Source organism: Stegostoma tigrinum, chromosome 40 (genome assembly GCF_030684315.1).
Source record: "Stegostoma tigrinum isolate sSteTig4 chromosome 40, sSteTig4.hap1, whole genome shotgun sequence".
In the NCBI taxonomy this organism is placed as follows: domain Eukaryota; kingdom Metazoa; phylum Chordata; class Chondrichthyes; order Orectolobiformes; family Stegostomatidae; genus Stegostoma; species Stegostoma tigrinum.
Window position 1 is genome coordinate 15,825,019 of NC_081393.1, and position 12,447 is coordinate 15,837,465.

General features: G+C 47.5%; 1 protein-coding gene and 1 long non-coding RNA gene across 3 annotated transcripts in view; one reads left to right on the forward strand and one right to left on the reverse strand.

Moving 5' to 3' along the window:
• The window catches only part of LOC132206659 (uncharacterized), an 84,974-nt gene that overhangs the window by 46,654 nt on the left and 25,873 nt on the right, over nucleotides 1-12,447 (reverse strand). The window lies entirely within an intron of this gene.
• The window catches only part of LOC125448001 (actin filament-associated protein 1-like), a 57,514-nt gene that overhangs the window by 22,402 nt on the left and 22,665 nt on the right, over nucleotides 1-12,447 (forward strand). For both annotated transcript variants that reach the window (XM_048522862.2, XM_059641179.1), the window contains exons 2-6: nucleotides 1,669-1,818; nucleotides 4,268-4,351; nucleotides 5,725-5,816; nucleotides 10,412-10,511; nucleotides 11,864-12,072. In XM_048522862.2, the coding sequence (XP_048378819.1) occupies nucleotides 1,669-1,818; nucleotides 4,268-4,351; nucleotides 5,725-5,816; nucleotides 10,412-10,511; nucleotides 11,864-12,072 (635 nt within the window). The remainder of the gene's footprint in view (nucleotides 1-1,668; nucleotides 1,819-4,267; nucleotides 4,352-5,724; nucleotides 5,817-10,411; nucleotides 10,512-11,863; nucleotides 12,073-12,447) is intronic.

The following is a 12,447-nucleotide window of genomic DNA, read 5'->3' on the forward strand; positions in this document are numbered from 1 at the left end:
TTCCTCACATATCTGTTTTAAACTACTGCCCCCCCCTCTAAATCCACGCACCTTGAACCTGTGTCCCCTCCACCCTGGGAAAAAAAAAGCCTCATACTTCCTACTCTATCCATGCCATTCACAATCTTATAAAATTCAACCAGATCGCCTGTCAACCTCCTGCGTTCTAGTGAAAACAAACCCAGTCCATCCAATCTTTCTTCACAGCTCAAACCCTCTATACCAGGCAACATCCTGGTAAACCTTTTCTGTACCCTCTCCAAAGCATCCACATCCTTCTGGCAGTGTGGGTCGCAATATTCCAAGTGTGGTCTAACTAAAGTTCTGTAAAGCTGCAGCAAAACTTGTCTATCCTTATACTCAATGCCTTTTCCAACAAAGGCAAGCATGCCATAAGTCTTTTGTACACCTTATCTTGAAGATTGGCTGCTGCTTCTGACCCGTTATGAACTGGGTACCTTTCACGTGTCAGGCAACATTGAGGAGGCATGATGATCAGCAATCAAATGCTGAGTCAAACAGGTAGGTTTTAAGCAAGGACTTAGAAAAGGGAAGAATTAAGAGGCTTATGGTTTGGGTCCAGGCCACTGATTGCCTGGCTACCAGTTAACAAAACCTGGAGGATATGTGTCAGGCCAGAATCAGATGGGTGCTGATTTCCCAGAGGATTGTATGGTCAGAAGAAGATCAAAAGTTGCCCTGATGCTGCCACTCGCTGTCGTTACTCTCAGATGAAACTGTGCACAGTCCTGTAGGCCCGCAAAGACTCAAAGTCTTCAGGAAAGGACAGGAAGAGATGAGGAAAGGGCATCAGCCCATCAGATTTGAGTTCCTCTAGCTAGGGGAGGTGATAGCCTAGTGGTATTCCCATTGGAACTGTTCATCCAGAGACCCAGGCAATGTTTGGGGTAATCCATGAATCCATTGTCGAATGTCAGGGGAAAAAAACCATCCGGTTCACTTTAGGGAAGGAAACTTGCCTGGTCTGGCCAACATGTGACTCCAGACCCACAGCAATGTGGGTGACTTTTAACTGTCACTGAGCAATTATGGATGGGCAATAAATTCTAGGCCTATCAAGTGACACCTTCATCCCATGAATAAATTGTAAAAAAAGCTTCACTTCCCACTTTTGGAATGTTACATCTCCCAAATCACTGACTTTTTTACAGAGGGTGGTTTGTGCAGGGAATGAACTTCCTGAGGAAGTGATGGATGTGGGCACAATTCCAACATTTAAAAGACATTTGTGTTAAGTACAGGGATAGGAAAGGTTTGGAGGGGTATGGGCCAGGACCATGCAGGTGGGACTAGTTAAGTGTGGGATTCAGTTCGGCATGGACTGGCTGGACCAAAGGGTCTGTTTCTGTGCTGTATTACTCTATAACTCTGTACAGGTTAGAGGGGGCATGGAGGACCTGTACGTGCTTCATTGTTGAACATTTTTGAAGGTAAGATGGACTAATTTTGTTTCAGGAAATCAAGGGATTTGGGGAATTGACGAGAAGGTGCAGTCAATGCCCATGACAACCTGTGAACATTCTGAATATCAGAGTAGGCAGAACGGGCTGAATGGTCAATTTTCCTGGTCCAGTTTCTGGTGTCCCCCTGAATCATGATCACTTTTCAAATGAAGTGGCAGAATTTAATCACTCTCTTTCTCCTCAGATTTGGATCAGTTATTCTCAGAGCTTCAGTCATTCCTGAAGGTGCTGGACACGGAGTGTTTAAGCTGTGTTGCTGAGTCAAAGAAGGAATCTGTGGCAGAGTTGCTTCAAGAGCTGAACGGAAGTCCGTGTGCACAGCAAACTGGATTCAGTATGTACCATTCACCCATGAGGCCAGTGTCATAAACTTCCTTTTTATTCACAGATGGTATGTGGGCATCACTGGCTGGACCAGCATTTAGCGCATGTCCCTAGTTGACCTTGAGGAGGTGGTGAGAAGCTTTCTTGAACTGCTGCAATCTATTTGATGTAGGTAACCCCACAGTGCAACTAGAGAGTGATTCGATCCGGTAAGTGATGGAATGGTGATATTCCATCAGGATGGTGTATGACTTGGAGGGGATCTTGATGTTCTTCTGTATCTAGTGCCCTTATCCTTCCAGATGATAAAGGTCTTGGATTTGGAAGGCACTCTTTAGCACCCTTGGTGAGTTGCTGCAGTGCATCTTGCAGATGGTACTGAGTATCAGTGGTGGGAGAGTGGATGCTTGTGGATGTGGTGCCAATCAAGCAGGCTGCTTTGTCCTGGATGGCAGTGAGCTTCTTGAGTGTTGTTGTTAGCTGCACCCATCCAGGAAAGTGAGGCAGATCCCATCACATTCCTGACTTGTGCCTTGAAGTTGGCTTTGGGGAGACAGGAGATGAGTTACTCACTGTAGGATTCCTTGCCTCTGGCTCGCTCTTGTAACCACTGTATTTATGTGGGTAGTGTAGTTAAGTTGCAGTCAATGGTACCTTCATGTCCTGGGCTCCCTTAGAATGAAAACGTTTGAGTTTTGCCTCTTCCCTTGCTTTGAAGAGCAGAGGTCACAGCATTCATGGTGCTTGTACCTGAACTGCTTTACAAATGCACAAATAAATTGCTTCTTTTTTAGCCTCTGGGAAGACCTTCATAGAATCATAGAATCCGTACAGTATGGAAGCAGGCTATTCAGCCCATCGAGTCCACACCAACCAGCTGTAGAGCATCCCACCGAGATCCACAACGCTCCCACCCCATCCCTGTGACCCTATATTTCCCATGGCCAATCCACCTAGCCAACACATCCCTGGATAATAAAGTGTGAAACTAGATGAACACAGCAGGCCAAGCAGCATCTCAGGAGCACAAAAGCTGACGTTTCATCAGAGAGGGGGATGGGGTGAGGATTCTGGAATAAATAGGGAGAGAGGGAGAGGCGGACCGAAGATGGAGAGAAAAGAAGATAAGTGGAAGGAGAGTATAGGTGGGGAGGTAGGGAGGGGATAGGTCAGTCCAGGGAAGACGGACAGGTCAAGGAGGTGGGATGAGGTTAGTAGGTAGGAAGTGGAGGTGCGGCTTGGGGTGGGAGGAAGGGATGGGTGAGAGGAAGAACAGGTTAGGGAGACAGAGGCAGGCTGGGCTAGTTTTGGGATGCAGTGGGGGGAGGGGAAGAGCTGGGCTAGTTTTGGGATGCAGTGGGTGGAGGGGACGAACTGGGCTGGTTTTGGGATGCAGTGGGGGAAGGGGAGATTTTGAAGCTGGTGAAGTCTACATTGATACCATTGGGCTGCAGGGTTCCCAAGCGGAATATGAGTTGCTGTTCCTGCAACCTTCGGGTGGCATCATTGTGGCACTGCAGGAGGCCCATGATGGACATGCCATCTAAAGAATGGGAGGGGGAGTTGAAATGGTTCGCGACTGGGAGGTGCAGTTGTTTATTGCGAACCGAGCGGAGATGTTCTGCAAAGCGGTCCCCAAGCCTCCGCTTGGTTTCGCCAATGTAGAGGAAGCCTCACCGGGTACAATGGATGCAGTATACCACATTGGCAGATGTGCAGGTGAACCTCTGCTTAATATGGAAAGTCATCTTGGGGCCTGGGATAAGGGTGAGGGAGAAGGTGTGGGGGCAAGTGTAGCACTTCCTGTGGTTGCAGGGGAAGGTTGTGGTGGGGTTGGAGGGCAGTGTGGAGCGAACAAGGGAGTCACGGAGAGAGTGGTCTCTCCGGAAAGCAGACAAGGGTGGGGATGGAAAAATGTCTTGGGTGGTGGGGTCGGATTGTAGATGGTGGAAGTGTCGGAGGATGATGCGTTGTATCCGGAGGTTGGTGGGGTGGTGTGTGAGAACGAGGGGGATCCTCTTGGGGCGGTTATGGTGGAGGCGGGGTGTGAGGGATGTGTTGCGGGAAATGCGGGAGACGCAGTCAAGGGTGTTCTCAACCACTGTGGGGGGAAAGTTGCGGTCCTTGAAGAACTTGGACATCTGGGATGTGCAGGAGTGGAATGCCTCATCCTGGGAGCAGATGCGGCGGAGGCGGAGGAATTGGGAATAGGGGATGGAATTTTTGCATGGCAATTTAGCATGGTTAATCTACCTAACCTGCACATCTTTGGACTGTTGCGGGAAACTGGTGCACCTGAGGGAAAGCCACGCAGACAGTCATCCGAGGGCAGACTATGTCGATCATTCCTGAACCGGGGAAGTGGGAAGTTTAGAGGGGAAACGTTTTAGGACAAACACTTTCACACATAGCAAACCAATGACTGAGGCTGTCTAATGAGAGATTCTCCTGTGTTTCAGTGCCAGCTGAGGATGCAGATTATATGTTCATGAGTTGTGTTACTCTGACAGAGAATCGCTCGGATATGCAGCTCCCCACAAACGGTAGGTGGTATTCCCTTTCTTTGCAGATTTCCTGAACAACCCGTTTGAGTGGCAGTGCTGCTGGGAGCCAGTAAATGGTTGCAGACCTCAGCAGCTAATGTCCTCCTGTATTTTCATGTCACCTGTGGCTGACTGGGTAGCAGGCCCGCCTCTTGAATCAGATGGTCTTGGACCAAGTCCCTTTCCTGAAGTTTGAACACGATCCTTCGGCTGCCATTCCAATGCAGGGTTACTGAAGTGGTGGACTGTCAGAGGTGCTGGCTTTCAGGTGAGACACGAAATGGAGGCCTGGTGTGTAACTACATTGAAAAGACCCCAGGACGCTGCTATGAGGGCCAATGGGGGAGGGGGAAAGTTAACCATTAGTGTCCTGCACCATAATTGCCTCTCAATCAGTACCTAAAAGCAAACCTGCTCAATATCTCTGTGGGATCTTGCTATGTTGTTGTTGGCAAACATGTTTCCTTTATTACAGCAGTGATAGCACTTTACTGGCTGTTTTGAGGGGATTTTTAACGCAATCATTCATGGGACGAGGGCGTCACTGGCTAGGCAGCATTTCTTGCCTATCCCTAATTGCCCAGAGGACAGTTAAGAGTCAACCACATTGCTGTGGGTCTGGAGTCACATATAGGCCAGACCAGGTAAGGACGGCGCTTTTCTTCCCTGAAGGACAAATTGGTGTTTCCTGACAATTGACAATGGATTCATGGTCATCATGAGACTCTCAATTCCAGATTTTTATTCAATTCAAATTCTACGAAATGCCATGTTGGGATTCCAACCAGGATCCCTAGAACAAGGTCTGTGTCTCTGGATTAACAGCTCAGCAATAATACCACTAGGCCATCACCTCCCCTTGATAGTGCATTGAGACAGGAGTTCTAGAGATGTTGTTTTTCTGAGGAATTTATCAGTTGGAAGCTTGTTCCAGTGAGAGTGAACCATATCTCTACACCTACAGGAAATAAAATTAGTGAGGCCGCAGAGCCTGTCAGCTCCTGTACAGTGAATGGTCCGTCCTATTGGCTCTCATCAAAGTACAGTGGGCTCCGATTTAGTCACTTTCTCACATGAGACAGGGGTGACTGGTGGGAGGTGGGGGGAATACAGATATATTTTTGGTCAGCACAGGCCATTATTAAAGATGAGTGGGAGTAGGCCCTAAGGCCCTTTGAGCCTGTTTATTGATTCATTGTGGCCTATCTTTCACATCAAGAGGTGAAGAGGAGATCAGTGTTGGACACTGCCAACACTGCTGAGTTACAGCAATTAGCATGTGGTAGCAATGCACTATCAGTGCTACAGTGAAGACTATGTGCATCTTCCTGATTCGTCCGATACTTTGAAGTAATTCCACTGTTATCCAACAGCAAGTGTGCTGCCGAATGTTCTGGAGATCATCGAAGACACTGAAGATGTTTCACCCTGCCCCCCATTATTGGATGATTTCCAGACAAAAGTGGTAAGGTCAACGTTTATGAATAACATTAAGCCTGGCAATTAAGCTTGTTAAATCACATTGCTCAGCTGTAAAAGGGCATATTCCACAGAGTTCTGAGAGATATTAGATCCTAAGTAATAGGGAAAGGGAGGCTTTTCATGAGTCCACTCCGCATACAATGAGATTATGGCTGATCTGATCATCCTGAACTCCACTTTTCCCCCTTTTCCCCATAACTCTTGATTCCTGTCATGGTTAAACATCTATCTCAGGCTTGGAACTACTTAATGATTAAGCCTCAACAGCAAGCAGCCTCCACATTCACTTACTGTGAATCACATTTCTGCTCCCTAAATTATAGGAAAGATATAGGGGCACTGGAGAAAGTGGAAGAAAATGCGATTACAACAATGAACAACACCCCAGAGGTCATAACTGATGAGACAAACTTAAGCAGGCTTGGATGCCTTCCTATTTGACGGAGAACTTTGAGAGATGACCTAGTTGAGACCTTCAAAATTATGAAAGGGCTTGACAGAGTGAGTGTTAGAGGAGATGCTTTCATGTGCGCTGAGTTCAAAACTACAGACCAGCAACTTACGATAACCATGAATAAATGCAATAGAGAACTGGGTTGGAATTTCCCTACTTCATTTTCACCAATTCGCTTTGGTGCTTTACGGGACAGATCGTCAAACAAAATTTGAGACTGACCTGCATCAAGCTAATGAGTTCAAGTGAACATGCCTTGGTGGAAGTTAGGACACAGTCAGCACAGTTTTAGATGCACTAAAGAAAGGGAGGGTAGAATCATATACGCCCTACAGTGTGGGAGCAGGCCATTTGGCCCATCGAGTCCACACTGCCCCTCCAAAGAGCATCCCACCAGGCACAGCCCCACATCCTACCCCAGTAACCCTGCATTTATCATGGCTAATGCACTTAAAATCTGCATATCCCTGGACACTATGGGCAATTTAGTATGGCCAATCTAACCTAACCTACATATCTTTGGACTGTGGGAGGAAACCAGAACACCTGGAGGAAACTTACGCAGACATGGGGAGAATGTGCAAACTCCACATAGACAGTTGCCTCTGGCTGGAATCGAGCACGATCCCTGGTGCTGTGAGGCAGCAGTGCTAACCGCTGAGCTACCGTGCTGTCCCCATGTAGGTAGAATGTAGGTGGACAACCAGGAGCCTGCAGGATGAGACAAGCCTCGAGTTAAGGAAGACATAGATGGGACCTTGTAACAGTGTAATGCTGACGGAAATACCACAGATGCTTTTAAAGGGGAGGTAGGGTAATCATGAGAGAAATCTGACAAAGCAAAACCAAATCCATTGGAGATGATATCTCAGGTTAAGCCTAGGGAGTATATGTGTCCACAGAAACAGAGATTACAGATCGGCATTTATCTGGGGGAACAAGTCCTTCACTGCGAGTGTCTGAGACCCTCTGTGGGGGCGAGGGGAGCTGTGTAAAGCAGGTTTTCAGATGGAATGAAAACAACAACTCCCAGAAATAGGTCTCATAGCATCTGCGCAGAGAAACATAAAGATAATATTTCGAATCGGTCACCTGTCTTTTTCAAGTCAATCTTGAAACATTTTCCTCTGCAGCTTAGTGCCTGGTGTATGAACATGGTATTGTGCAAGATCTTTTCTTCCACACATCATTTAGAAGGGACTTATATGCACAAAGAGACACAGAGAGTGTGGAAACATCGATAGGGATGTTACATAGTCAATGAGACAGGGTTCTAAATTCACGGAAGGTTTGAGTGGCTTTGGCTTTCTTTTTTGAGAATGCAGCCCCATGATGGGATTGACACGCAGGATTGATGGGATCCTTTACAAAAATAGCTGAAACAGAGTGATGGGTGTAAAAGCATCTCGTTAAAATTAGTCCAAATGGTTCATCTGCCGCTGTTTTAGCTTTCACAGAAGTTTCAAAAAAGTGACTCTTTCTGCTACAAATCAACCTGTTTATTTTGTAAAATTACCACAAACATTAACAGTCTCGCAACTAAAAGCAAGAGTTAAGATCAGTCTAGAAATCTGGTTTCCACAGAATGTTAAAATGCAGTTTTAGCTTGTGTCTAAAACCACTTCGACACTGCACTTGATGTGGCGAAAGATTCCAGTCTTCCCCCTCCCTCCGTCGCTACCCCTTTCCCTTTTCCTCCATCTCTCTCTGCACTCTCTGTTTCTCCCACTCTCTCATGCGCCTCTGCATTCCCACATCCACTCACTTTCCTCGCGTAATGAGTGTTTGTTGGTGGGTGCAGTTTGATTTGTTTTTAGGTTCTGGTTTGATATTGGGCAGCTGCTGCTGTCTGGCAGTGCTCCAGATTGGAGTCCGTGACTATCTGCACTCCCACGGATCCTCTAATGAGTGGCACTAATGAGACCACATCAGAGAAAAGCCTCTGAAAATTGGGCCCCATTGACTCAATTCGCTGGCAACAGCCTTTGCAAGTTCTGTTCTAACCGACTCCCCAGCTCATCATTATGTTTTCCTAGTATGGGTTTGAGCTTACACAATCCGAGTTCTGTAAATTACTGAAAAAAACAATCACCCCAACAATATCCTGGGGGATATCAATGACTAGAAACTGAGCTGGACCAGCCACATGAATTCCAGTCAGAGGCTGATAAACCAGCATTTATTAACTCACCTCCTATCTGCACAGATCACAATCAGGAGTGTGTTGGAATGTTCCCATCTGCCTAGCTAAGTGCAGCTCCAAAAACGCTCAGCATCATTCAAGATATAGCAGCCCATTTGATTGGCATGCCATCCAACACCTTCTGCACTCACCTCCTCTGCCAATGAGACACAGTGGCAGCAGCACGTACCAGCTGCAAAGATGCATCACCAAGAATCCATCGCGAGCACCTTTTAAACATGTGACCTCTACCATCTACAAGGACAAGGGCAGCAAATACGTGGCAACATCACTCCCTGCAAATTTCCCTCCGAGCCACTTCCCTTTCTGACTCAGAAATACATCCTGCAATCTTTCAGTGTCGCTGGGTCAAAATCCTGGAACTCCCTCCTGAACAGTGCTGTGTGGGCGTCCCTACACCTTAGGGTTCTAGAAGGCAATTCACTGCCATCTTTTCAAGGGCAATAAATGTCAGTCTCACATCCCACAGTCTGGGCACATCCATCAATTGGAACTGGTGCCTGAATGAGAATTCCAGGAAGTCCATCCCAATACGTCCTCTGTTTGACAGCATTGTGGTATTGCTGGCACGTTCAACATTCCTGGATCTTTCATTGTTCGTGTTTACAAACCGAAGAGCCACTCACTGCTGACACCCCTGGGATGTCCGATGGAATGAGACTTGCTGCAGTCTTTACAGGTCCATCAGCGGGAAAACACCCACTCACCGTGCGTCCTGTCAAGCCCCCTCGTGTTTTATATGTCTCATTTCTCAAAGGTCCAATGAATAAGGGCTCAACCTGCTCAATCTTTCCTCAGAGAGGATCATGGGATGGCTGAGAATGGCCAGCTTTCGATAAAATCTTGACTGCCAAATGTTGTGGAATTTAAGGCTCATGCATTGCACCTCTGCAGCTTCCACCTGTAGACATGAACCCTGCTCTTTGCAGCTGTCTATAAAATTCAACTGCAGTCCGTACGGATAGGATTGCAACTGTGGGTGAGCAGAAAACTGTTCTCTGACCAAAGGTATCCCGACAGGTGCCCCAGGAGGATCTGCCTCATCTGTGAAAACTTGCCAGTAATGTTTGAAGCACAGAACGAGTACAGTGTCACAGGAATCATGCAATCGTTCATGCCCCCGAGTCCAGAACCTGACTCACACCCACACTTGAGCTTAAAAAAATCGTTGTGTGCTCTTTCATATTCAAGCGAACATAATCTTCAAAAGGACTCAAGCCTCTCTCTAGAGAGAAGGAAAATGTCCTGTTTACAAGATGTGGGCTCGTTCCCCAGCTCACCCTCTGAGATAGTGTCCCTGATACCATCAACAGCAGGAAATCAGTAATAATTAATGTCTGGACAAATGTTCGCAAGACAAGGAACACCCACGTAAACAGAGGAAGCACTGAAGGCCCCTCAGTGGCATCAAAAGCTGCAGAAATTCAGGATGATCGAGTCATTTTGCAGTATTCCCCAGCATGGCTGGTTTGTGACAGGGGTGGGGGCATAGATTGTGAAGCCGGGGGCCTGGAATGGATGCTCTCCAGCCTAGGTGGGTTAGGCAACGACAGTAACTCATGATGCAGCATCCTGGGCTCCAGTAGATGGGCACTATCGTCCTGAGACTGAGGACAACAGGTCTGGGCTCCAGATTGTCACTGCTAGTGACTCCCAGTTCCTCGGCAAGCCAAAGACTGGGCTACAAGCGAAAAACTACAAGCCCTTTTTAAAAATGTTAGTCACAGTAAGGTGGCAGCCCTTTGAGCTGATGTGGACAGAGTCCCAGTCCCTTTGAGAATAGTCAGAGTATTTCAGTATTTCCTTCTGAGATTGGATGCCCCATAGTCCAAACTTTACCCTAGTAAATACTGTTACAATGCCTGGAGTTGAGCCCCAGTTACTCCCACTGCTCTAACTACATCTTTCTCCCAACACGCAGGCTGCTTCTGCACCCGTCCCTCACCAAACCACTGAGGTCCACCCCGACGACTCCTACGAAGAAGCAGAACCACTCAATCCTCTCATACAGTGCACTGCAGGTATGCGCCTGGCAAAATGTGAACACCATTTCCTGAGATAAGACAGTGATTCCAGATTCACAGTCCGACTGGTCAGTAGTCATAAAAACATGAAGAGCTGGAGAAACTCAGCATGTCTGGCACCTTCTAAGGAAACAGCAGAGACAATGTTTCCAGTCCAAAGGCTTCTGATAACCAGGACCAAAGAAGAGTCAATCAGAGTTAGCGTTTCGGGTCTGGTGGAGTTCTGAGGAAGGGTCATCTGAGAATCCGAGACGTTAACTCTGATTTTTTCTTCACAGATGCTGAACAACTTTGTTTTTGCTCCTGACTTACAACATTCGCAGTTCTTTTGGTTTTCCAAACAGTCATATTGGACTCGAAACATAAGCTCTGTTTCTCTCCAAGTCTGCGTTGAATCTCCAGCATCTGCAACATTTTGTTTTTATTTGAGTGGCCAATGGTCAAACTGTCCCAGAACAGTTGGATGTACAGTATTTAGTCCCAGGATATGTGTCAGTTCTCATCGGAATCCTTGCAAATCTATTAGTATTTATTGGGGTCACCAAGCGTCAGTCCGCATGTAAAAGGGGTCTCCAGTCTGCGTGTCTGTATTTCCAGGGGGGATCCAGGGATTGTGTCAACATTTACAGGGGTTTCCAGGGACTGTTAGGATTTACAGGGGATCCCTGGAGAGTATGTCAGTATTTACAGGGGGTTCCCAAGGAGTGTGTCAGTATGTACAGGGTGTCCCCAGGGAGTGTGTCATATTTACAGGGTGTCCCTGGGAGCATGTCAGTATGTACAGGGTGTCCCCAGGGAGTGTGTCATTATCTACAGTGTGTCCCTGGGGAGTGTGTCAGTATTTACAGGGGGTCCCCGGGAGCATGTCAGTATTTACAGGGGGTCCCCGGGGAGTGTGGCAGTATTTACAGGGGGTGCCCAGGAGCGGGTCAGTATTTACAGGGAATCCCCAGGAGCATGTCAGTATTTACAGGGTGTCCCCAGGAGTGGGTCAGTATTTACAGGGGGTCCCCAGGAGTGGGTCAGTATTTACAGGGGGTCCCCAGGAGCGGGTCAGTATTTACAGGGAGCTCCCGGAAGCATGTCAGTATTTACAGGGGGTCCCTGGGAGTGTGTCAGTATTTACAGTGTGTCCCCAGGAGCGGGTCAGTATTTACAGGGTGTCCCCAGGGAGTGTGTCAGTATTTACAGGGAGTCCCCGGGAGTGTGTCAGTATTTACAGGGAGTCCCTGGGAGTGTGTCAGTACTTACAGGGTGTCCCCCGGAGCGTGTCAGCATTTACAAGAAGTCCCCGGGGAGCATGCCAGAGGATCTCCATTTGAACATGTATGAAATTAATGTGCTTCCAGATTGTGCGGACTCCGACAGCAGTCATTACGAATCTTATGGAGAAGAGGAAATTTCTGGGAATAACCGTACAGGCTCTCTTCGAATGCTGCCCACGGAGTCTCCCACACGGCCTCTGCCCCATCCACGAATTTGTGGTTTTCTGTGGCGGAAGAAGTGGCTGGGACAATGGACGAAGCAGTTATTTCTCATCAGAGGCCAAGTTCTGCTGGTCAGTTCTCACAGACTCACCCATCACAGTGCTTCAAATCTTGTAACTTCCTTCACTCTGATCTATCCTTTACTAGAGTCTCAGCCAGATTGCTCTATGGTCGACTCTCCTCCTTGACCAAGTCTCCCCCTCCAGTCAGAGCCTTTATATCCTTACGTACTTTTGTCTCCTGCATTTACAATCTCAACTCAGCGCCCTTTCTCTCCCTGCATTGCACTCATGAACATACAGACTCACCCTCTCTCACTAATGCACGGTATTCATGATCACAATTTCTCTCTCTCTTTCCCTTCTTCCCTCTCTCTCATTTGGTGCTGAGTTTGATGCCTGTCTCACCACTGAAGTAAACAGGCATGTAGATGGCTATTTATATAT